At 47.1% G+C, this 25,052-nt stretch overlaps 6 protein-coding genes across 6 annotated transcripts; 2 read left to right on the top strand and 4 right to left on the bottom strand.

The window, feature by feature from the left end:
- Positions 1-3,521: 3,521 nt before the first annotated feature.
- Positions 3,522-6,011, top strand: GGS22DRAFT_161128 (peptidase family M1-domain-containing protein; the record flags this gene model as incomplete). Its single annotated transcript, XM_047961039.1, has 5 exons — positions 3,522-4,570; positions 4,638-4,773; positions 4,830-4,936; positions 4,986-5,380; positions 5,453-6,011. Coding segments are annotated over exons 1-5 (1,969 nt in total), but the record flags the coding sequence as incomplete, so codon positions are not given.
- Positions 6,012-6,774: 763 nt separating this feature from the next.
- GGS22DRAFT_130136 (kinesin heavy chain) lies at positions 6,775-12,290 on the top strand. Its single transcript, XM_047958446.1, has 2 exons — positions 6,775-6,943; positions 7,042-12,290. The coding sequence occupies exons 1-2, from the start codon at positions 6,880-6,882 to the stop codon at positions 12,171-12,173; spliced, it is 5,196 nt and encodes a 1,731-aa protein (XP_047819351.1). The 5' UTR covers positions 6,775-6,879; the 3' UTR covers positions 12,174-12,290.
- A 930-nt stretch (positions 12,291-13,220) lies between these two features.
- GGS22DRAFT_161119 (uncharacterized protein) lies at positions 13,221-14,961 on the bottom strand. The gene has a single exon (XM_047961038.1). It carries the CDS (start codon positions 14,303-14,305, stop codon positions 13,571-13,573), a length of 735 nt encoding a protein of 244 aa, XP_047819350.1. The 5' UTR covers positions 14,306-14,961; the 3' UTR covers positions 13,221-13,570.
- On the bottom strand, positions 14,959-16,907 carry GGS22DRAFT_161118 (voltage-dependent anion channel-domain-containing protein). The gene is made up of 2 exons (XM_047961037.1): positions 15,989-16,907; positions 14,959-15,789 (listed from the first exon to the last, which is right to left on the bottom strand). Exons 1-2 carry the CDS (start codon positions 16,699-16,701, stop codon positions 15,231-15,233), a joined length of 1,272 nt encoding a protein of 423 aa, XP_047819349.1. The 5' UTR covers positions 16,702-16,907; the 3' UTR covers positions 14,959-15,230.
- Positions 16,908-17,457: 550 nt separating this feature from the next.
- Positions 17,458-19,620, bottom strand: GGS22DRAFT_161114 (glycoside hydrolase family 6 protein). Its single transcript, XM_047961036.1, has 4 exons — positions 18,830-19,620; positions 18,602-18,774; positions 18,222-18,546; positions 17,458-18,150 (listed from the first exon to the last, which is right to left on the bottom strand). The coding sequence occupies exons 1-4, from the start codon at positions 19,087-19,089 to the stop codon at positions 17,730-17,732; spliced, it is 1,179 nt and encodes a 392-aa protein (XP_047819348.1). The 5' UTR covers positions 19,090-19,620; the 3' UTR covers positions 17,458-17,729.
- Positions 19,621-21,926: 2,306 nt separating this feature from the next.
- Positions 21,927-24,817, bottom strand: GGS22DRAFT_161107 (FAD/NAD(P)-binding domain-containing protein). Its single transcript, XM_047961035.1, has 6 exons — positions 24,143-24,817; positions 23,732-23,871; positions 23,673-23,677; positions 23,172-23,578; positions 22,824-23,116; positions 21,927-22,759 (listed from the first exon to the last, which is right to left on the bottom strand). Exons 1-6 carry the CDS (start codon positions 24,228-24,230, stop codon positions 22,157-22,159), a joined length of 1,536 nt encoding a protein of 511 aa, XP_047819347.1. The 5' UTR covers positions 24,231-24,817; the 3' UTR covers positions 21,927-22,156.
- Positions 24,818-25,052: the final 235 nt, after the last annotated feature.

Genomic DNA, 25,052 nt, shown 5'->3' with positions numbered 1-25,052 from the left:
ACACAGAGTACACACTGTTACAAGTTACGAGAATTACCACATTAAATTGAACGCACACTGCTATGGAAGTATGACCTAATCGGTAAATAATATACACCTATTATGTATTTCTGGACTCGAAGCTCTAAAAATAATTGGAAACTAAATGAATTTTCCATCTAAATCATTGCTGCTTGCTCCCATCATGGTGGCAATTGGGAGTACTCTTACATAAGGGCAATGATTATGGCTACTCTTTGACCCTTTGGCCTACAGATACACCTGGCTTCACCGCTACCTGGATAAGTAACATACCAGGGGATCTGCAGAGATGAGGTTTACAGCGTCACTTTTTCTTACGCAACGGCCAGACCAGAACAAGTTACTACAGAGTAAGTAACAAGTCAGGTGGCATACAAGATAAGCTTCTCCGATCTCTACATATGCGCTCAGACCTTGGATGATTCTGGTTGGTATACATGCTAGGAATAATCGAGATCCTATCACAAAGCAACTGCGACTCTATCTTGATGATGTCTAACTCGCTAGGCTCTTCGCCATGGAATATATTGCTCTTTGATAAGGTCGAGCGCAAATCTACTTGTGTCTTAGGGCACGTCAACTACCGAGTTAAGACAATGACGGAATCAAGAAGGAGACTATTAATTATCTACAAACATTAGGAGGTAAAATCTAGTTTTCATCATGGGCTGCATGGGTTGAGATTACAATGACTTAAACTGGACATTACGATGAGTCAATCTTTGTTAGATCTCCTTGAAAAGTTGACATCACGCTTCAGCCCGACGATATCTTAGGCAGGTTGTTAATATCTCAACCACACTAAAAGTTCATAGCTTTGACCCCAGAAAAGCTGTTAGTCTTAGAAATTAGGTATTATCCTTATTGAGTAAACTAACTAGGCGTAGGCGATAATTCTCAACAGTTTTAGGTAAAATCGCATTGTTTTGGGAAGTGAGTCTATCCTGTCAGTCGCAAACGTGGTCGGAACTGACGTCTATGCTAGCATCAAGGTAAACCTTTAAGCTTACTTCTCAAAGTCGATATCAATCTAGATATGCAAGCTACGAGGGTTGTCGTTAGAGTATGTACGCTAATAATTAGGACGTCCCAACTTTGTTCTTTCAAAGGAATGGTCCTAGCCACATCGGGGATTAAGTCCGCAGTCCTGAACGACGGATCGTTATGGTTTTGGTCTAGGAACGAATCCCAGGTGGCCTCATTCCCCACGTCTTGGAGCTTCGAGATCCACCACACGTGCTAACTAGCACATGGCAGTATGGCAGGGCTGTTAGCCAGACTTCATCTCCGACCTCAGGACCAACCTCACCAGTGCCTCGTCCTCTCAGCCGAAAAGCTTCTTCCTGACTAGAAATCAGGCTAGAATCCCCCTAATGGAAGAATCTCAAACCACCTAGAAGACCAACATCAAACTTAGCATCTCCACGTGCAAGGGATTCTCGCCTTGGTATTGGTAGTTTTGCGGCACTTGATAAGTGAAAACAACGTTCAGGGAGATATATAAAAAATTATATGGTTTAATGTGCCCATTTCGCCTCTTACCCCAATACCTGAGCGCTGTTACTAGCACGTTGCGCCGGGTAGATCCCTATACTCCCCCGCGCCATTCCCATGAGCTAGAGTATCACTGGCCCTTTAGCCATCGTTGAGAATCATAGTCGGGATATGTACGTATCTCACATGACTAACTCAGGGACGGAGATTTTCCCATTGCTGGGTTGGGTGAAGAGGTAATAAGCACTATTTTCGATACTACATACAATACATACCTATGTACAGCATATAATTACGCATGACGCATGATGCATAAGATGCACTCGAATTCTGGTAGTTTTCTTTAGGATTCACCCCTCATTTCATGTTAATAAGGTATTCCATGTTTCGAACTGGTGTTCGTAGAGCCTCAAGCAATCAATAGGCAAACACGGCAGTTCATTATGGGGACGGCTGATTCGCCGGCGACACTTAATACATGGCATAAGCATGAACCATCCATATTTCCTGTCAATTTGAACAACCATAGTTTGGATTCTGGAGGTAGCCCTATGCTTTGCATTCCCTCAATTTCCGTGGGTTCATTTGAACTGCAGAGATCTACTTCGTACCTACCTTTGTACCTGCCTACATATGGAAAATAATGAATGCCTATTGCTGATTGTATGTGCGTGCATAACTGATAGGGTATTGGGGTATTATGGTGAGGTCTGAGAGCATTATTTTGCCCAACTTGGGGTATTGATTGTAAATTAGCTGTCAGTGCCGTACAGAACGCACGCTGCCAAGTAGTGATCGCGAGGAACTGTTCTCAACTCTGCATGCAGTACCAATGCCAAGTACTAATGCACTGGTCCCTGATACCTTGTAGCTTAAAATAACATATCTTTACCCAACCCGGCGGCAGCGCGCATCGTCACAGTACCAGTGAGCATTCACAATCACCGAAGCAGCGCCGCGGTCGCTGTCACCAACTTCACCGTCATAATCCTTCGACGAAGGACTGGGTAGAGGAGATGGTGAGAATATCTAGATTACTACCCAGAACATATCAGAAACATCATCACCACCCCTGCTGTCTGTACCCCTCGAATCCTGGTGTTGCGGTTTCGGAACAGATCGCACACGACTTCTAAAATTTTCAACACAATTTATGAAATATTATGTTCTTCCTAATGGAGCTTTGATGCCGAGTTCTATGAGGTATTGTGTAAAGCCATAGCGCTCTAAAGATAAACACATCGGCTCGCCTACAGGTGTATCATCGCGTACTGAGTATATACGAAAGATACTTTTAGGATCGCGAAGTTGGGGGATGTGCTTCTCAACGCAGTTCAGATGTTCTGGATCCCTAGGAGATTTTCCATCCCATCTTTGCCAGGGACGGGATTCCCATCCCGCATCCGCAGCTGGGAGCTGGGAACTGGGAAGAAGAAGAGAAAAAGTTTGTTATCCAACAGGATGTTTCAGAGGCAGAAGTCGTTTTACATGGATCTGATGCAGGTCGTAACAGGAATAGTCGCAAGCGAAGCCCTGAAAGAAGGCATCGTTTCAGCCCGCTGCTTGACGACTTACCTACCTACCTAAGTAAGTTGGCACACCATGCTAGTTATCTCGACGTCCAGGTCTCTCATAGCTGTGATTGGCTGCCTTCGTATTTTCTTTGCTTCAATTACTGCACTCGCTGGGATATGAACGCCTCCTTTTGAGAACGACGGTGAAGAATCAGAGTTTAAATCTATTATGTATGTATAGTGATTAAATTACTAGATAAGACTAAAATTTGGTGTATTTACATATTCTGTGTCAAATATGTAGATAATAAGTAAATCGATATAAGAAGTTTGAGTTTATCTTTTAAGGGAATACAGAAGGAACCTGAACAGTGAATGCAAGCCTCAGGCATTTAGGCTTGAACCGGCACCAGCGGCTTACATCGGGAATGACGCCTTTCAAATCAGCGGTTGGAAATCGGAAATCTGTGGGTCCAATCACCCCGCTTAATTGGACCTTCAATTCAATAGCAACGGGTTGCTTCGATGCTGCAAACAAATAAACCGTCGCAGCTTAATTCGGCAGGAGGGTCAGTCTGCATTGGCTCGGATGAGAGGACAGAATAGCTTCGTGAGGGGCAGTCTTCTATTCAGAAGTATCCAACTCACTATCCATAAACTTAGACCATCATCGCTTCCGTCATCCTCATCTCTCTTCCCGGTGCACGTCCATTTACGAGGATATAGTCTTGCTTCGAAGCGAATCATGACCCCCCGCGACCCGAACACCCTAGCCAATTATGGCGAATGGGGCACCAAGCACACTACCGTTAACTTCAAGGTCAACTTTGAGAAGCAGCGATTAGAAGGCTCGGTTCTTCTTGAGCTAGAGTCGCTGACAGACAAGGAGAGCCGTGAGATCATCCTTGACACAAACCACCTCTCCATCTCATCGGTTAAGCTTGATTCCGCCAACTCGGAATGGACAGTGAAGGACCGAGTTGAACCCTATGGCGCACCACTGCATGTCTCTGTGCCAAACGGAGTGGCTCAAGGAGATGTTATAAAGTTGGATATTGTTCTAGAGACCACTGAGGACTGTGTCGGTTTGCAATGGATGACACCCGCTCAAACTGGTAACAAGAAGCACCCATATGTATACTCGCAATGCCAGGCTATCCTAGCCCGGTCTATCTTCCCGTGTCAAGATACGCCAGACGTTAAGTCAACATTCTCCTTCAACATTACCTCGCCTTTACCTGTAGTCGCGAGTGGAGTGCCCGTGCCCTCGGATGTCAACGGAGAAGGCGACAAGCTGTTCCGCTTCGAGCAGAAGGTCCCTATCCCATCTTACCTGTTCGCACTAGCTTCAGGAGACCTCGCTACTGCGCGGATTGGGAAGCGGTCTGTGGTTTCCACGGGACCGGAGGCTATCGAGGGTGCGAAATGGGAATTCGAGGCGGACATGGACAAATTCCTGGAAGTGGCAGAGAAATTGATCTTTGATTATCAATGGGGAGAGTACAATGTATTAGTGCTGCCCCCAAGCTTCGCTTACGGAGGTAAGACCCCCTATCAGCACCCGAGCTTCTTAATGTGGTTACGAGCCCCGTCGACTTACAATTATAGGGATGGAAAACCCAATTTTCACTTTTGCTACACCTACTATCATCAGCGGTGACCGCCAGAACGTCGACGTGATTGCTCACGAGCTTAGCCATAGCTGGAGTGGTAACCTCGTGGGTTGTGCGTCATGGGAGCACTTGTAAGTGAAACTGATGATGATGATTGACTCGGTTATCGGAGCTAAGTAATACGTAGCTGGCTGAATGAAGGATGGACTACCTACCTCGAACGCCGCATCGGTGCTGCTATTCATGGCGAGCCTCAATTTGATTTTTCGGCCATTATCGGTTGGAAGGCTCTTGGTATGTGAAATCAACGATTGCGTTCCGCCTTGTACTGACGCAACTATAGAGGACTCGGTTTCAGTATTAGGGGCTGATCACGAGTTCACCAAACTCATTATTAGCCATAAAGGGGTAGACCCCGAGGATGCCTTTAGTACAGTTCCTTATGAGAAGGGATTCCACTTTCTCTGGTACCTTGACCGATTAGTTGGCCGAGAACATTTCGACAAATTCATTCCACACTACTTCAAGACATGGGCTAATAAGTCACTGGACTCGTTTGAGTTCAAGAAGACATTCCTGGATTTCTTCGAGAGCTATGGAAACTCGGAAATCAAGGAGAAGATTGCCCAGATTCCGTGGGAAGAGAGGTTCTATAACCCGGGCTTGCCGCCAAAGCCTGAATTCAATACGGCTTATGTCGACAGCTGCCTTGCGCTTGCTGAAAAGTGGAAGAGCGAGGTAAATGACATGGCTTAATTCACCTGACTATTGTGCCGACACTTTTATCACTAGATAGCTAACTCCTCGCAGGACTATCAACCGAACCCCAAGGACATCGAGTCATTCACCGCGAACCAGACTCTTGTCTTTTTACAGGCCGTGCAGAATTTCTCAAACCCTCTAAGCGCTGAGAGATCTCGTCTTCTAGGAACCACTTACAATATCAGTTCATCGAAGAATGTCGAATTGAAATCCGCGTATTATGCCGTCGCCCTTAAAGCTAACGACAGACAAGAGTTCCCTGGCATAGTTGAGCTTCTTGGCTCTGTTGGGCGCATGAAGTTTGTGAATCCGTTGTACAGGAAGCTCAACGCGCTGGATAGAGACTTGGCCGTTAAGACGTTCGAGAAGAACAAGGACTTTTATCCGTCGACTACGAAGGGGCAGATACAGAGGATTCTGGGTCTGAAGTAAAAGCCCTTTGATAGTCTCTGACCAATATCAACTCTGACAAAAGTTAGTGATTCAAGAGGTACCTAGACGTAGAAGAATCAAAATACGAGCTGACTATGACTCGGTACATATTCTCTGTCGAATTAAACAGGCTTTTACCGATTAATGTGATTGATGTGTGATATAATAATTAAACTTCATAGTAATAGTTGAAGCCTAATGAATACGTAGCTCCAATAAAATACCCCTGCTGCCCTGAAGCTTTAGGCTTATTTTGGGAGCTGTCAGCTGCATTCCAGCTGAAGATATCAGACTGGCAGCTGCCATGAGCTGTCAGTAAGATTGCTATTTAAATGAGTTTAATGGGCTAACCATATTGACACGTGAATATCTTGGCGATGGACCCACACTTATCCCTTTCTGGTGACGAATGGAAAAAGGAAAAAGTGAAAATGGGTGGTCGCGAATCGCGTACCCATCCACTTCTTTAATCGACAAGTTGTTGATTCAACCCACCAACCAAATTTCAATAATCATCTCCGCGACAACGCCCGACATTCCACATTCCACGATAGAACTTTCCTGCCGTCTGCCGCTGCGGAAAATCCTTTGCGAACCCCGCCATATCTTACCGTTCTGCCGTTAAACCGCCTCCATTCTTAACGGCAGCCCGCAGCCGCAAGGTTGCTCTTTGTCGACCGCCACTTGGTGTGAGGTGCTTTTGCGGGGGCCACGAGACTCGCTTTCGTAGCCCTCCCCGGGTACCGAACGCAACGAAAGGGGGAAGGATGATTATTCAAGATTATTGTTGAAGTAGGATTTGTTATTTGTTTAAAATATAACGATAAACTCATTATACCTTTGCGATCCCTGCCATTATATCACGATACTCTCTAGCTCTTTAACCGGCTCCGAAAATCTCGTTACCCGTACCCGAAGCTACTGTTATACATCCCTCTGTACGCGACCGTTGTGCGCCCTCGTCTTGTCGGATGCCTCGGCTTTGCTTTAAATCCGGTGAATAGCTGTAGTGGACGGGAAGGTATCGCCTTCATCTAGCAGCCATGCCTCCCGCCGGTGGAGGAAACATTAAGGTGGTGGTGAGGGTTCGGCCCTTCAACAGCAGAGGTACGACCATACCCGCTCGTCAGATTAGACTTAGGAGTAGCCTAGCAAAGCTCTCAAGAATTTTGCATCTAGACTAGAATAACACTGACATCGTCCAGAAATTGACCGTGGGTCAAAATGTATCGTTGAAATGAAGGACAACCAAACTGTCCTGACACCACCCGATGCCGCTCATAATGCTAAAGGAAACAAGGACACCTCAGTGAAGACTTTCGCCTTCGATAGATCATACTGGTCTTTCAACAAGAATGACCCGAGCTACGCTGGTCAATCAAATCTGCATAACGATCTTGGAAAACCTCTCTTGGACAATGCATTCCAAGGCTACAACAACTGTATCTTTGCTTATGGTCAAACGGGTTCTGGTAAATCATATTCCATGATGGGATATGGAAAAGATGCCGGTATAATACCTAGTATTTGCCAAGACATGTTTGGGAGAATCGAAGATTTGCAGAAAGATAAAACGACAAGATGTACCGTTGAAGTGTCGTATCTCGAAATTTACAATGAGAGAGTACGAGATCTGCTAAACCCATCCACCAAGGGTAACCTGAAAGTTCGAGAACATCCATCAACCGGTCCGTACGTGGAGGATCTCGCCAAGTTGGTGGTCAGTAGTTTCCAGGAAATCGAGAATTTGATGGACGAAGGTAACAAGGCAAGAACGGTTGCTGCAACAAACATGAACGAAACGTCCAGTCGAAGTCACGCCGTGTTCACGCTCATGCTTACTCAAAAGAAGTATGACGCGGAGACGAAAATGGAGATGGAAAAGCAGGCAAAGATTAGTCTGGTCGATTTGGCCGGTTCGGAACGAGCAACGTCGACTGGAGCTACTGGTGCTCGACTGAAGGAAGGTGCTGAGATCAACAGGTCCCTCTCGACGCTTGGTCGTGTGATAGCAGCATTAGCCGACCTGTCTACCGGGAAAAAGAAGAAAGGGGATAAGAAAGGTGGGACAGTCCCGTATCGAGACAGTGTTCTTACCTGGCTTTTGAAGGACTCGCTTGGTGGAAACAGTATGACTGCTATGATAGCAGCCATCAGTCCGGCTGATATTAATTACGACGAAACTCTCAGTACTCTACGATATGCCGACTCTGCTAAGCGAATTAAGAACCACGCCGTCGTCAACGAGGATGCAAATGCTCGTATGATTAGGGAATTGAAAGAAGAGTTATCACTATTACGGAGCAAGCTGGGAGGTGGCGCAACTGGTGGCGCCGGTGGTCCTGCAGTTCCGCCCGAGGAAGTCTATGCCGAAGGGACGCCTCTAGAAAAGCAGATTGTTAGCATAACACAATCAGATGGCTCTGTCAAGAAGGTATCGAAGGCAGAAATCGCCGAGCAGCTGAATCAAAGCGAAAAATTGCTGACCGATCTCAACCAAACATGGGAAGAGAAACTTCAAAAGACAGAAGAAATCCATAAGGAGCGTGAAGCCGCCCTCGAGGAGCTAGGTATTAGTATTGAAAAGGGATTTGTAGGCTTACATACCCCAAAGAAGATGCCCCATTTGGTCAACTTGTCCGACGATCCCCTTCTAGCAGAATGTTTGGTCTACAACCTCAAGCCGGGTAAAACTACAGTGGGAAATGTAGATTCGAATTCTGAACACCAGGCAAATATCCGTCTTAACGGCACCCGAATTCTCCACGAGCATTGTTCTTTTGATAATGCTTCGGATGGTACCGTCACGATAACCCCAAGCGAGGGAGCGTCTATTATGGTCAACGGAAAACGCGTTGCTGAAACAACTAGATTGCATTCCGGTTATCGAGTTATTTTAGGCGATTTTCACATATTTAGATTCAACCATCCGATGGAAGCCCGGGCAGAGAGGGACGAGACTCGACAGAGTTTGCTTCGACAGTCGGTAACGGCAAGTCAACTGGCGGCCTTTGATCTCACGTCGCCCACCTTGCGCCCAAGCCACGAAAGGTCTGTTAGCAAAGCAGGCTCTGAATTTGGTGACAGTCGCCCCGATTCTCCAGCGCCATCTCGAAATGGACGGGATTCGGATTGGTCATTTGCGCGTCGTGAAGCTGCGGGCGCTATTCTAGGAACTGACAAAAACCTTCAAAGCTTAACTGACGAGGAGCTCAATATGTTGTTTGAAGATGTCCAGCGCGCACGGGCCGAGCGAGTCAACGATCGCGACGAAGATTTGGATTCAAATACGTCTTATCCTATAAGAGAGAAATATATGTCAACCGGAACAATCGACAACCTCTCGCTTGATACCGCGCTCACGATGCCGTCTACTCCAAAAGCTGGTGATGGGGATGATCGGCTGAAAGAAATGCGAGACAGTATGCAGAACCAATTGGAGAAGCGGAAGGAAGAATACCAAGGACAACTTAAGAGCGCTGAGGAAGCTAATGTTGAGGTAGAGGAGATTAAGAAAGAAAAGGCCAGAATGGAAGAGACTTTGACACAGATAAAAGCTGACATGCAGAAACAATTGGAAGTCCAGAAACAAGAATTTGAAGCTAAGATCGAAAAGTTAGACCCTCTTAAGAGGCCTAAGGCGAAACCGAAACTATCCGACGAGGAAATCGAGAGCGCTAAAAAGGTCATTGCACACTGGAGGGGCCGACACTACGTCCAGATGGCCGAAGCCGTCTTGCAGCATGCCGCTACCCTCAAGGAGGCGCAAATTATGAGTGAAGAACTTGGAGAGAATGTTGTCTTCCAGTTTACTGTGGTGGATTTTGGCCATTCGCGTTGTTCCTCTTACGATATGGTATTGAACGATGTGCCTGGTGAAGGTGAAGATATTTTCCTCGATGAAGCGCAAAAGCCATGCGTAGGAATCCGTGTTGTCGACTACAAGCACAACGTTATTCATCTCTGGAGTATAGAAAAGCTTCATGATCGTGTGCGACAAATGCGACAAATGCATCAATACCTTGACCAGCCGGAGTATTCTCAACATTTCAAATTAGACAACCCATTCGTCGAAACCTGCATGCCCGAGTATTCTCTCGTCGGCGAGGTTGATGTCCCTCTCCGAGCTGTTTTTGATAGCCGAGTTCAGGATTTCACACTGGACGTCCTATCGCCTCATACTTCTCACGCCATTGGAATTATCAAAGTCTCCCTAGAACCATCTAGCGCCCGAGCGCCCTCGAGCACCTTGAAGTACAATGTTGTTATGCACGACATGGTTGGCTTCGCTGAGCGGGAGGGAACCGATGTGCATGCGCAATTATTTATTCCTTGCGTCTCTGAGAGTGTTACTACGACTCAGATGATCAAAGATTTTGATGAGGGGCCAATCCGATTCGACAGCGTTCATAGCATGAGTGTTCCATTATTTGGTCCACAGGATGTTAATCTTAGAATTGCTATATTCGCTAAAGTTTCTGCTATGCATCTCGACAAGTTGCTAAGTTGGGATGAGATGCGCGATTCAACACCGAACGCCGATCAAAAACCTCAAGGCGCGCGGATAAACGAATCTCAATTCTACACCGAAGAGAAGCACGACATGTTAGCCCGCGTCCAGATTCTCGAACTTAATGAGAATGGAGAATATGTTCCCGTGGAAGTAACACAAACGAGCGAGTTGGATACCGGTACTTTTCAATTACACCAAGGACTCCAGAGGCGCGTAGCGATCAATCTTACGCACAGTTCAGGAGATGCCTTACCGTGGGAAGACATCAGCTCCGTTAAAATCGGTAGAATTCAGCTCGTTGACCATGCCGGTAAAAATCCCGACCTGGGGTCACCGGCGCCTGATATTCCTCTAAGACTAAGCGCAAGCCCATCTCTTCGCCAAAACGCAAACGGTACTCGAGGCATGACTATTACAGGGCAGTGGGACTCTAGTTTACACAATTCACTATTACTAGATCGAACGACAGCAGACAAATACAAGGTTCAGATGACCCTATCCTGGGCTATAGCTGCTGATAACCTTGCCGAACCGATGAAATTCTCAGCAGACGTCTACTGCCAGATTTTAGGAAGGACATTCGTCCGTCAGACATCAATGCTTTCATCCCTGTTCCAGCACGTCCGGATCGTACATTCTTCCACAGCTATCTTTACTGTGAAATTGCGGCCTGCGCCGATTAAGCGGGTTGGCGACCTGTGGAGGATGAACAGCCAGCATGACTACGTTAAAGGAGAAGAAAATCTTAGCAACTGGGGTCCGAGGGGAGTGTCTCTAATAGCTGATTACATCGTAGCACAAAGGAAAAAGAGGCGAATCACTGAAATTGCGGCTGCCCAACTCTTTCTTAAGAAAATTGGTTTGCCTGAGCCAAAGAACAACCCCATAGAAGAAGAGCCCTCTGATGACGATCTATCGCCGGGGCTCAAGCCTCACGATTCCGATCAGGATTCAATTAACGCGCTTCTCAATGATACCCCCGAGACATCCCGCCCCTCAACACCGAAGCAGTCGGAATCGGTCGAAGGTGAACAGAGCGAAGAACTGACAGAGCAACTCGAAGAACCCACCGAGCAGACTCCTGTGCAACATCGAGAACCGGAGTTTGGTGAACATGAAGCTTTAATCCTTAACAAATGCTTAAAACTCTGGACACGATATCCGGACCCCGCGACTCGTATTCTCGGTCCAGCAAATACAACACCCCCATCAGATGGTGCTGCGCCGGAGCCAACGACGCCACCTAGATTAACCACCACTATCATCCGGGTTCCTAAAAACCCAAATGTACTGAAAGGAGGCTACCTCTTGGTACCCAATAACGACTACAGCAAATGGGTCAAGAGATTCGTAGAGCTTCGGCGGCCTTATCTACATCTTCATAACGTCAACGATGGCGATGAAGTGGCTATCGTTAGCCTTCGCAATTCCAGGGTTGACAGCCAACCAGAGATTTTGGCGTTATTTAATGGTCACGATGATGATCCTGATGACCTATTTCCAATGAATGGCAACCCGAACGGAAGCTTTCAATCTGGCCATAGTCGAACATTTTCTAGTCAAACTGATTCGACCATTCGGTCTGGCGGCTCAAACCCTAGGTCTTCGGGTCCTAGTCTCGGCGGCTTGAGCGAACGTCTGCAGGCAGGCGTATTTGCTGTTTACGGAACAGACAACACGTGGCTATTTGCGGCTCGCAACGAGCGGGAGAAGATGGATTGGATCTTCCGCATCGACCAAAGCTACTTCTCCGGTACCGCCAGCGTCAGTGGTAGCGGCGCGGTGAGCCCGATGCCGAGGAGCAATGCCTTCGACGCCGATTAAGATATCCTACCATACAAATCAAAGCAGCCAGCCAGACTGGCCTCTATTGGATGCTACGAAATCACGACTGTCTTCGGTTATCATAATGGAAGCATATACCGGTTGGGAATAGTTGAAAACACAGACGGCGTTGCGTTTTCTTATGTGTTTAGAATACCCTCTGTTGTTGTATCATCAGAACAAAAAAGAGCTTTTTTCTCTCTGTACAATTTAGACAAATACCCCAGAGAGTCTTCAGATCGTGGAAAGGGGGTTGAAAATTACAGGTGAATAAGTGTAGCAAGGTGGATGGATGGATAGGGAGAAAGGGGCGAGGACGGAGGTAAGGGCGATATCTTTTTCCTTTGTCGTATAAACGGACTTCGGTCTTAGATCTCTAAGAGTCGAAGGTGTCGAAGACGCGCGCCGGTAGTGATCCCATGCCAGGTAGTCGCTGGTCGCTAGTAATCGGACTAGAAAGGAAGTTGTCCCCGGGACGGCTTCCGTAATATTAAAGAATTTGAAGTAAACTGCGTGCTTGCTCGATAGGCGTTCCTTGGCAATGGTGATTAACGCCACCCCCTCCAACCCCTCCCCCAATTACTGCCCCGCTCCCCAGCAAAATTCTAGGTTTTTTTTTCCAAAAAGAATTTCAATGAAGCAAAACGACAACAATTATCAACGATAAAAAATAAAAAAGAAACGTACAACACCGGGGATTCGCTGGTCGTCACCGACCCAACTACTGATCCGGCGGTAGCCAGCTTATCTATGGGAGAGCGGACGGGATCCCGAGTTCTCTAGCTCCTATGGTCGTACGTGAAAGTTTTAGTTAGTATTATGGTATATAAGCGTAAAGGCTAAAGCTCCTAGCCTGTTAGCTAGGTAAGTTTGGGTGGTCCAAGTGGGAATTGGGACCGGTAAAATCCCGCTGCTGCCAATCGTCGTTAAAGGGAACTAATAAAACGACTCGAAAGTCGTATAAGTCTTTGAGAAGGAACAACATGGGACGCGACTTGATAATCTTAAGTGTGGTCTAGGGTTAAGGGACGGAGCTCGGTGTTTAATTTAGGCTCTCACAAGTCGGAACTGCAAGGCTGGGGGGGTATCATTATATTTCAATATTCGGTTTTAAACCATTGTGATGTGAATGTCCTATAATTCCACCCCAAAATCGAATCGCCAATAATAAAAAAAGAGAATGACAAGAATGCTATACCCTAACCAAATCGCCCCGTACCAAATGCAAATGCTGAAAGGCCGTCTGATAACCCCAGTCGCGCGCCTGAACCCGTTTTCCGATTATCTTTAAGTATGCGGTGTATGTATATGAAGGTGGGGAGAGTGTTTATGTCCAAGGTGACTTCCTTCCTACCCCCTAATCCCCTACGGATAGGGACCGTCGAGTAGTCCCCTCTCTAATAACAGTCCCCAACATCCATAAACAGCCCCGCGCCCTGGATCTCACTAAACTTAACCTCGCCCTCTCCCAGCGCAATCGCCAGCTCGTACGTCATGACATCGCGGCACGCGAAGCTATTAATGAACGTCTTGGTCCCGGGACGGAAACGCAGGGTTCCGACTAACGAACCGGCTGCGGGGCCGTCTATGGCGGTTACGTTCACGAGGTCGGAGCCCGTGGATGTGATGGGGTAGTCGGCGGGGAAGGTGGCGATGAGGGAGCAGGGACCGACGCTGTTGGGCGGGATTTGGAAGGTGACGAAGTCGCTCCGCGAGGGCGTGATGTCGTAGTTGATGGGGAAGCCGATGGCTGCCGGGGCTTGGGTGAGGCAGGTGCTTGAGACGGTGCCTGCGAAGGCGGTGGTGAGGGTTGTGGCGATGGTTGAGAAACGCATTTTGAATGGGGTTGGAGGGTTTTGGTTGAGTGGTGTGTTTTGTATTTGTGTACGTTGGAAGACAGAAGTAGATGCGATGAGCTGGATGTTTATATGAGAGTTGCTGGTGTGTGATGGTAGTGACCAAGATGAATGTTGGATATATGTCGGAGCATCGCTCTCTTTATATATCAAAACAGCCTCACCCCATGTCACCCCATGAGACCTCCAACACGAGTCCGCATCCATTAGTAAAGCTCGCCTCTCGTTCGTCGACAAACCGGATATAGCTACACGAGCGCAGCTGGTATGCATCATTCGCCCATCGTCCCGTCGTGTTGGGTGGCATAGCGTAAGACCTACCCCAGATCCCCAAACCGAAAGTCCCGAAGGAAATAAGTCTTGGGGCTAACCCGAACTAAGCTACTCTCAGCTCAGCTGAGCTGAGCCGGGCTGATACGTTGCATGAGGCTGTAGGGCTGAGAACGCGGTGAGGTGGGATTCAGACTGTGCTTCGACCTAGCTCTTCGTATTCCATCGCTAGCTCGCTCGCCGTCGATCCTTCAACGCCTTTGTGCTCACTTTAGTAAAACCCCGTTGATGCGCTTGCGTTCAACGTAGCGAGAGGCTTGAAAGCCGATTCGATGGTGATGCCCATGTGGCTGAGACCCGAAAGGGTGTGGGGAGGGGTGCGAGGACTGGCTTATTCACGCGGGCATGAATTCCGTGTCTATTCCGGGTATCATGAGATCGGAGATGTGGTCTGCACCCACTAATTCGCCCGCCGTCGTATAGAAAGCCGAAGATGGAGTTAGTAAGACGGCTGGTAGAGGTCGAGGTCCATAGTGCTGATGTCAGCTCTGATACGTGCAACTTCTATAGTGGCCTGGATAAAAGTCATGAGACTTATCTGTACTAGTGTAGGCTATTGATGTAGTAGAAGTGCTTGAAATTATGAGGTAGAATGAGGCTGGATGTTAACAAATGTCTATTATTAATTACATACTAGGTATGTATTGATACCTATTCCGCCTAATCTAAAGCCAATTCCGTGATTCGCCAGGTATCTCTAAGTGCCGTACCCCATAATAGATATCATAATCTAAGTAATCATAAGTTCGTTACGTTCGTTATCGTTGTTGAGATATAGGAGACCAGCGCAGTATATCCGTACGGTTTAGCCCGGTAAAAATATATAGACTTGATGGTACTCTGTAAGGTAGATACCTTAAAGTAAGTTTCATCAAGCCTCCTTCTCTATGTCGCTCACACTCTTGTTGGGTTTGACGTGAGAGTGTTTCTTTTCGTTCACATATACGTCCTCGTCTTTACCCTCGTACATGATCTCGCAGTTAATGACGGCTTTTACGTGGTGGATAAATACAAATATCCACATCGCAACTAGCATGAGCGTCATTGCGCTGCCCACTGCCATGGCCGCCCGGCTTTGGAAATTCTTTGCGAGGGCGATGATTGTTATGGTAAACCCAACATTTGGGAACACATAAGCATACCAATTCAGGTGAAAGGTTAATTGCTTTCTGATAGCCAGGTTGGCGACTACAGAGATACAAAAGAACCATAGACTCAATGACCAAATAAAGATACTCGTGAACGTCGCGAGAACACGGAGAATCTGTATGGTGATAGAGTCGGCACCGAAGTAGTTATAGTGGTTGGGAAAGTCATTTGCAAGCCCGATAATAGCAAGGCTGGTAAATGAGGGCGGCCCAACCGCTATAAACATACCGGGCCGTGAATTAGGTGACGGGAATCCCCATTGTATCATCCGTCGAACATAGCTCGCCTATCTTATGTCAGCAGTCCTATCAAAACTCCGGGATCACTTAAAAAGCATAACTGCCCATATGAAGGGAAAGTGATATTTTGTATATAATATGAAAGGTTGATACTTACTATAAAGTCATTAGCATTTGTATCAAATTTGAGAATACGAAAACGAAGACATTTAATGTTAACGCGGGACGACACATACCATACATCATAATCGATACACACATCCCAAGGCCTTGAGCGGTCAGACCGCCAAGTATCATAGGAAGAGCTTCACTCGGCGGTTGAAATGCAGCACCCGATGATGCGACGGTACCCGACAGCATGAAGGGGAATATGGGAAGATCCCAGGCAGGTGTCATGTCTTGGATTCTCAGAAGCGGGGAAGTGAAGAGTAGTGAATATTGACCAACGGCTAGAGCAAAAGTGATGACGAAGTATATCCAAAACAAGACACGATAGGCAACAATCAGCCACGGGCCGCATGAGGGGATTCCATATCGGGCAATGCCAGCGATGATGGATGCTAAGCTAAGGGTCGATGTGCCTAGGAAAAGCGCCTCGGTTGGATGAGTGATAGAATGCTTCAAAGTGCCGGGAAACTTGATGAAGCGGTAGGTTATCGCAGCGGTGACGAGGGTGAAGATGACAAGGTCAAAGATATAAACCACTTTTCCAATTGTTTGGAGGCCTGGGAATATCAAGCCTTGAGTCTGTTCTGCAAGTAGCAAAGCAAGACCGCCTGTGGACATAGGAAAGGTATAGTTGGCCCAGGTAAAATGTTCAAGCCTTGCCAAGAAATCCCTCACGGAGCCGACGAAGCCACAACGGCGTTTTTGAGTGTCGTCATTGTCTTGGAACTCTTCATAGCTGCTGCTACCCGAAGAGATATCTTGTTCCCCACCTAATTCGAAAACCATGTTCGCTTGGAGAAATTCTTAGGCGAATTGAGGTTATTTAGGTAATTAGGTAAATAAGGATGATTTTGCAAAACGATGGGATGAATTGACGCTGATAAATAGGATTTGCATTACGAGATTTAAGTTGCTGTACGAAGTAGGTGCTTTTAATAAGGATTTGGAGCTGGCAGCTGCGTTGGGAATTGCGAGTTTAGGTTCCAAAAAAATGGCAAATGGTTTCAGGGATCTGCGCTGCTACGTCGAAAGGTTGTACAAGCTAAAGCTTAGTCATCGTTCGATTTCACGTTAGTTGAATCGCGTACTTAATTTAAGCTTTCACCTCTCCTGATTCACCCATTAAACTAGAAAAACTTGATCGGGCCTACCTGCCGCCTTCATACGTGGTATCAACTGTATCGAACGTTTAGGAAGGCGGTCTATCTAACGCATAGCCTCTCTCTTACAACTACAATCTCCTATTTATTCCGGAGTGGAAAAAAACAAGAGTTATAAACAGTGATGCACTAATCATTAACAGACAGGTTGAACAAATTGCGAAAGCTAGCAAGCGGCAATCGAACATTAGCGCCCCCATCCCATGCTCCATCCCGTGTTTTACGCACTACCATACACTACGAATACCACCATCCTGGGACCGGATTCTACGCGGGTTTTACCGCTACGGCGTTACTGCAAACATCCCACTAAACTCGAACCAGAACTTTCTAAACAATTTCTAGCCACTTCACATTCAATCCTATTCTTTAACAATTCAGACTTCATCATGAATTCAGATGCTGGCAGAGAGCTGGGACAAAAGTTGTGTATGTACTGCAAAAGCTATATACAATCGAATATTCAGTACAGGATTTTAATTTAGGGAGTAAAAAAACAAGCGTTTGCGGTCCGAACAGCTAGTTTCTTTCTTATTTACAGCGAACCCGTATCACTAAGCCCAAACAGAGCCTCGATCCACGTTTACTTTTTTCCGCCAGCTGAACCCCCACGTCCGACGCGAATGCCAGGGTTTATTTTACCAACCGGGTGCTTTAAAAAGCGGGCTTGGCGTTCTTGATGAGCATCTCGAAGTAGGCCTGGTTCCACTCACCAGCCTCGGGAGAGGGCTTGTAGGCGTCGGGCTTGCCACAGAAAGAATCGTAACGGGTAGCACCCTCATCGCTTGTGCCGTCTGATTCACCACCGGGCTTGCCCCAGACGAAGGCATCGGCCAGCTCGAGACCGGTGTCAGCAGTAGGGCGGACACCGAAGCCAGCACCGTTGACGTTGCACCAGTCACCCCATTCCTCACGGAGACCAGTGACGGCGTTTCGGCCAGTGTCGACGATGGCGTGTTCGGGGAAGCCAGCAGTCTTTAGCGCGGCCGAGAACTTGGTAACGTATGTCTTCTCGTTCTGGCACGAGTTGTACTTGGCGTCCGAAGCATCGGAGAACTCACCCGGATCCTCGTCCCTATCATTATGTTAGCCTCTTTGCATCGAAGAGAGAAAAATCTAAAGTAAGTGGATATGAGAATAACATACCAGGAGTTCCAGCCAGCAATGTTGGTGGCGTAACCACGGACCTGCTTGGGGCTGCCCGCGTTCTTGTAAACCTTGGCAAGCTCCTCAGCACCGGGCTTGAGGTTAGCGTCCCAACCGAGCCAACCACCGTGACCAGCGTCGATGTACATGACGACGTTGGGAAGGTTGAGGCTCTTGAGAGCATAAGCGACACCCTCCTCGTAACCGGTCTTGCTGTCGGCGCAAGCAGTCTTGTCGGCGTTCGTGACAAGGTTAGGTAAAGAGTCAGGCTCGATCAAAAGAGCGAAAGCCGTGTTAGGGTTGGCCTTGATCTTAGCGACGATGGCTATACTAACGTTAATGGTCGTCTCTCCTTAATATAGGTGCCGGCATCAACTTACGGTCAACGTATTCAGTCTTGTATCGGTCCAACTCGTTGTACTTAAGTTCTCCGTTGGAGGCCTTGGCGGCACAGTCACGACCGGGCAAGTCGTAGATGACGAGACCAAGGATGTTCTCGCAAGGAACGTCGGCGACAGCAGCGTCGAACTTTGCGATGTTGGCAATGGAGTCGCTAGGTTTCTTGTTAGTTACCATGATCGCATTCCATGTTATTGCCTTAGACTTACAGCCATAAGAAGCTACCAACGTCGGCGATCTTGGCAGCCGAAGTCTTCATGGAAGCGTCGGAAATGGCTTCGACAGCTTTTTCAACCTCACCACGGTAAAAAGTGTTGGCGTGCAGAGTGTACTTCTTGAACACGTTGGTGCTAGGGTCGAGCGTGACGGCTTCCGAGCAAGCTGCGGCAGCCTTGCGGGGTACATTGTGAGAAGGTGCGGCGATAGCACCGGCGGCCAACGCCGCTACACTGGTTGCAGAGACCTTCATGTTCGATTCGACCCGGATACAACCCTTGGATAGTAATGAGCGAGTACGGTGAAAAGGATATCAAGTGAGTCCTTGGACCGGAGGTCTCAAGCTTCTTATACCATTCATTGTGGCGGAAGTGGTCGACACCAGCCCTTGCGGACCATGTGCACCTCTGCCCTAGGTGCATTGAGTAGCAATCAGGAATTAGGCCCGTCAATCGCGAAAGATCTCGGTACGTCCACTCCGAATAGAGACATGCCGGCAAGTTCCCTTCGTCGCGGGGAAAATATTGCGGGGTCTGGTTGGCCACCGTGATTACCACATGGCCGGACCAGACACATCTCTGGCATTTTTCCTCTATGGTGATCTTAATTTACCATACGTATAACCACCCGCTCGGTCCTATTGAGGTTGTGTGGAGAACGAGAGACCTACAAACCTCAATCTATGCCATATTTCTCACTTTTGCAGTCCTAGTCAGATCCTGGTTAGCCTATTCAACTCTTTCTAAGTTGCTTACTTAGAAGACGACCCTGAGAGCCGTGGGGGCGTAGTATGTTAAGCCATGTTATTCTTGGCCCTTGTAGACGACAGGCACCAAAAGCGAACTCACTAGGATACTAGGATACGAAGGCGAGTAAAAACAGCTTAACGGCTTATAGAAAGTTCGTTTACGGCAACATGTATAAACGGCGAATGCCAAGCCTTCTCCATCTGGAGTGATCTGCAACACGATAGATTGCTTCCCCATGGGATATAATATGTAACGGGCGATATCTGGAGTGAGTTAAGCCAAGACAAGCAAGGTACCGTTCTATTAGGGACAGGGAAAGAAGTGTCTCTGTTTGGCTAAACTCCCTTCTTAGGTGAAACACGTGTTATAATAGGTCTGCCCTGCGAAACAGAATAGGGTCCCATTTAGCCGCAAAGGAGGCTACTGTCTCCCGCCTAGCGAATCACAGGCTTCGGCTAAACAACTTTACTCTCCTCCAACTCCGGGTAACAGACGTCACATCGGCATCCAATAGACGAGGGTCTTGGCCGAGCTGGTGGGATTAGAAATGGATGGGAGTGGTGGTACATCGCCGCGTGAAAGGACCTTTGTGATCTCGTAAGTTGGCCCGGAACGCGACTCCGACGAGATTCCCATATCTAGGAATCTTTCATGATCCTCGTCGAGCATACCATAATCAAGCCTCTGGGCTTGCCACTCGAACAAGTCGCACCCGATGGGAGACCGCTTGGCGTCGGCCCCCATGCCATAATCCACCGTGTATGAGGCTTTGTTGTCGGTCAAGCCTCATAGTTAAGAATAGACAAGGCTTTTCCGCCTAGCTGGATTCTATCATGCTCGGTATGTCCATCAATCGGATGCCTAATCTCTGTCGTTCCTAGCCTCCGAAATCTCCCTCCGGAATATGACGCGATTCGAGGTGATTTGAGCTTATTTTTCATCTCGCGAATTCCATGCTCATGTTAGAGATCTTCAAGCATATGAGCCGGTTAGAATTTACGCGCCTTAACACAAAGCCGACGATTTTGGATAACAATATTTATTAGACGCCAGTGGGCGCATATGCAATTTAGGACTTCTCCCCTTGGGCAATGAGATCGACAATGGCGCCTATTTTCTTTTTGCCTACCTCGACCTCTTGTAACGTTGTGGCGATTCTGCTATTACTTCTTTCAGAAATTTAGAATTATCTTTGGACCCGAATGACTTGTCATGAGAGTTGATTATATTGCCCAGAGATTGAGCCTCTGTCTTATTCCACTCGGGCTTTACAATACTTGTTACTCACATGCAGCATACATAAAAGTTATATACCGGCCTCATTACCATATATATTCGCTTCCGCTTGTGTGTGCCTCGAAATAGAATGCGAGAGCGCCTAGACGAGTCTAAAGAGGCGATCGGGATTTAGTAGCTGCATTGCAATATTAAGGGTCTATGGGATGGGTCAAGGGAAAATGTGTAAACAGGTAACGTAATATATAAAGGGGTATATCGCTATTGGCTCCCTACTTACCTCTCCTGCCACGAGACATCATTACTAAGCCTTCATTTGTACATGAATGCTTAATAGTTTCAAGAATATGTCAGTAAAACCTGCTTGAAGCCGCCGACTACACGAATCGGTCACGATACCAGAACGCCAGATATTTCAACTCTCGAGGAACCGGGGCTGGACAATCTAGGCTATTCAAATAGGGGGGATAGGATGGGTAGGTGCTTTTCGTCAAGTAAAATCATTGGCATCCCTACAGATTGGAGAAACGCATACATTAATTATCTGGTCACCGACGAAGTCATGGTATCCCTTGAATTGGTACAAGATTATAATTCCCATAGAGTCGGTAACTACACCGGTGATAATGAACTAGTGGAGCAGGTCTATGAAGCTTATAATATAAGACCGTAGGTACCCAATAGACATTGAGGAATATATATTCCTAAAAATAATATAAAATGAAACACAAAATCTATAAAGATCGTAAATAACTATAAGTACATAGGTACCTACTGGGTAGCAGAAACTCCGGTGAGAGTAGAAATGTTTGAAAGTTATCCGTGGATTAGGGCGTCAGGGTTGTTAGGGGAGGTACAGTGATCTATAGGGGATTAGTGCGAAATTCAGCCAATCAAAAATGAGATTTTGGTGGGTTCTAGTGAACCTTAGGGGATGGTATTTGGTGAAGTCGTAGTCTAATAGTGCCACCCAATTTAGGGGGCAATGAGCTTTTTATAATGGGAACCTTAGAAGTCGATTCTTATATGTACGTTCTACACGATTGCTTAACTATCCATAATTAGCTGTTTTAAAACTTAATAGTGAATGAAATGGCTCATGAAGTCCAGTTGATCGATGTGGCATTCATACCGATATACTCTACTTCTAGGTAAATTTGGATGGGTTACCCATCTACGCTTCCTAAAAAGTCGCTAGGCCAGTTTATCTTTACCAATCCTTCCAATGCCCCCGCCGCTACATATATCCCATAAGGGATAATATCATTTAACTCGGTTTTCCTACCTACCCACGAGATAGGTAGGAAGGTAAGTACTGGGTAGACTCTCGTCTGTTTAACCCAAGGTCATAACGCCACCTTCTCCTCTGAAGTAGGCCTGCGCGATCCTCTTTCCTACTGATTCACCACTCCAGTAAGCACCCGTAGCCGTTCCCAGGGCAACAAAGGGAGCCGTATGTTCACCCGCTAGCCAGAGGCCTCTATTAGGTAACCCGTCCCTCATGGCCTTTATATCTGCATCGCCCTCCTCGAGGCCCACTTGGAAATTGCTATAACTGCCATTACCGGCGAGTTCATCATTCAGCCACTCAGTCGCATAGCAGCCATTGGGCTGGCAGTCGGGAGACTTCTCGTCATAGTTGGGAAGACGGGAGTAATACGGCTTAAACCAGTCATACAAGAACTCATCTTTTTTCTCCTTCGAAGGTAGTTTCGCCAGCTCGCCGGTGATGAATTTTGACTGGTCGCCGTAGAAGTAGTAAAGCATTGTTGGGTGAGCAGAGGATTTCAGAGATGCCAACTCGACAAATTCCTGGTTCCATTTCTTTGGATTCCTGTCGGCTGCGTAGTCTGGTGCGAGCATTTGGCAGAACCCCTCGATTCTGTTATCCTCGGAGCGATCAAGGGTCCAGAAGGCTTTCGGGAAGCTGATGTAAGCCTGCATGAAAATTAACGTAGCCCAAATTGAATATCGCATATCTTGATGTCGAATAGGATATTACCTTCTCAAGACATCCATAGCCAATACTTTGAATAGCCTTGCTGAGTCTTGATGGCAACGCCGGCTCAAAAGCATCGGTGTGTCGTTTTAACCAACCAAGCGGTGCAGTGAGGACAACTTCGTCGAACTCCAGGCTCTCTCCGCCCTCGGTGTGAACTTTCAGTGTACCACCTTCATCATTGGTACTCTGTATTTTGTTGACAATTGTCTCGTATTTGATTTTGGCGCCCTCCATGGCCGGCTTCGCGACGAGCTGAAGGATCTTCTCATAGGTATCCGCAACGAACAGATTCTCTGCGAAATGTCAACATTTCCAGATCAAATTATAGCCGAGAATATCCAAACTCACCACCATCTATACATTCTTCTAACCAAAAGAACTTCAAGCTTTGGGTGAAAACGTGACTACCAACAAACGCCCCCCACTGGTCGGCAAGCTGATAGACAAAATTCCTCTTCCTCTCAAAATTTTCTTCGGTATCCGGAATTCTTTTAGGCACCTCTTTTTTGAAGAAGTCCCAGAGACTTTCATCGGGACTTATTGTGGCAGAGTGCTTATTGCTGTACGCAAAGGCAGCTCCGACGACATCCCACATGATAGTCGAGTAGAGTATCGCATCCGAGGCAGGAACTTGCTTGCCCGCTTCGTCGAAGACAGAACTTCTTTCCTCCCACTGTCCCGTTGCAGTTTTAGTTTCATTGGCAAGGTCCAGGATAGGATTGTCGTTGGTGCCATGAATCCAGTTTGGTCCAGCACTATACACGACCAGGAATTAGCTATTGCTTATGCCAGATATCTTAATAATCTAATTACTAAAAATCCGTACTGTTTTCATTCGTAGATTAGTACGTATCCTTCTAGAAAAAAAGCTTACTGAGCTAGCATTTTACGAGGCTCCTGATACTAACCTCGACCTTGTGTCCCGAAGGCAATTTTGACTGATGCACTCTTCCGCCGAGTCGATTCCTTCCCTCGATCAAAGTGACTTCGAATCCATGCTGAAGGAGAATATCCGTGCAACGTAGACCGGAAAATCCAGCACCCACAACTCCGACATGAGGTTTGCGACCGGAACTTCGCGCTCGGCGCTATGAAATGTGTGAGCGTAGTGCTATTGTACTGGGGTTCACTCAGCTGAGTAGTAGCACAATGAGGAGACTGGGCCGCATCTAGCCGATTTATTACACGATTGATCACCGATGGGTGCCTCGCTCACATGATAAACCCGAGAGCTTCGTCAAGGTAATATTATACCTCTCCTATCATTTTCCCCAAGCTCGGGTTCTCCGATATGTCCTCGACCGCCATTTCCATGATACTATACTGGCGGCAGGACTTGAGGTCTGTCCAGATACGCGAGAAATTTCGTTGCGAGGCACTGGTAAATGAGACAGAGTAAGCATCCATACTTGCTTAAAATAATATTTGTTTATTTGCTTGAGGGTTACTATAATACTTCGAAGGGTACTGGGTAGGGATATGTGCGTAGAGTACAGAAGAGTGTGTGATGCGTAGTGCGACTAGTCAGAGAAATATAAAGGTTGAAAGTGAGTGCTGGATAGGTGGATACGGTTATATAAACTCAGTACGTGTAGTTCAGCATTGGATGGTCAGGTGTATCAGACGAATGACAGTAAGGAAAGCGGGATAGACCGACTAGTCAAATGGAGTTGAGTAAGGAGGTTGCCACTAAGTGTAGATAGTGGACATGACTCGGCACTTGCCCAATCTTTTGATATCTTTGTTTGCATAAAGTAAGATAAGTAGCATGAGGACTGAAGGCTGGCACGACCTAGACCCGCTTGGCACGATAGGATAAACTACCTAGGTATATAACCACATATCTGCTACACTCGCTTTTGAGTTGGTAGATGCAGCAGATAGATGCAGTAGTAGCCTCAGGCAGATGCAGATCCTCAGGGGTAGAGGGGCAGGCTACTAGTTAGACAAGCGTCGCATGCGTTGACAACTGTAAAGTTATCGACAAAGCGTGCTCGTCTAATAAAGCCAGTTCACATATCGTCTATTGGTACGCTATCTGTAGCAGGATACTAAGAGTGACACGCCGATAGACGAGTGTATCTGATTGGATGGACAGGTTTGTCTCAGAGCCATTCAGGCTCCAGCCACTTAACCACTCATCAATTGGGTCGGGATTGTCGGAAGATGGGAACTGTAAAACGATAGAGTGGGGGAAAAGTACAGCTCTGAGAGAGGATAGGGATAGTT

This window comes from Annulohypoxylon maeteangense (genome assembly GCF_022496945.1).
Source record: "Annulohypoxylon maeteangense strain CBS 123835 unplaced genomic scaffold GGS22scaffold_7, whole genome shotgun sequence".
NCBI classification, from domain to species: Eukaryota; Fungi; Ascomycota; class Sordariomycetes; order Xylariales; family Hypoxylaceae; genus Annulohypoxylon; species Annulohypoxylon maeteangense.
This window is presented reverse-complemented; position numbering and strand designations above follow the sequence as displayed.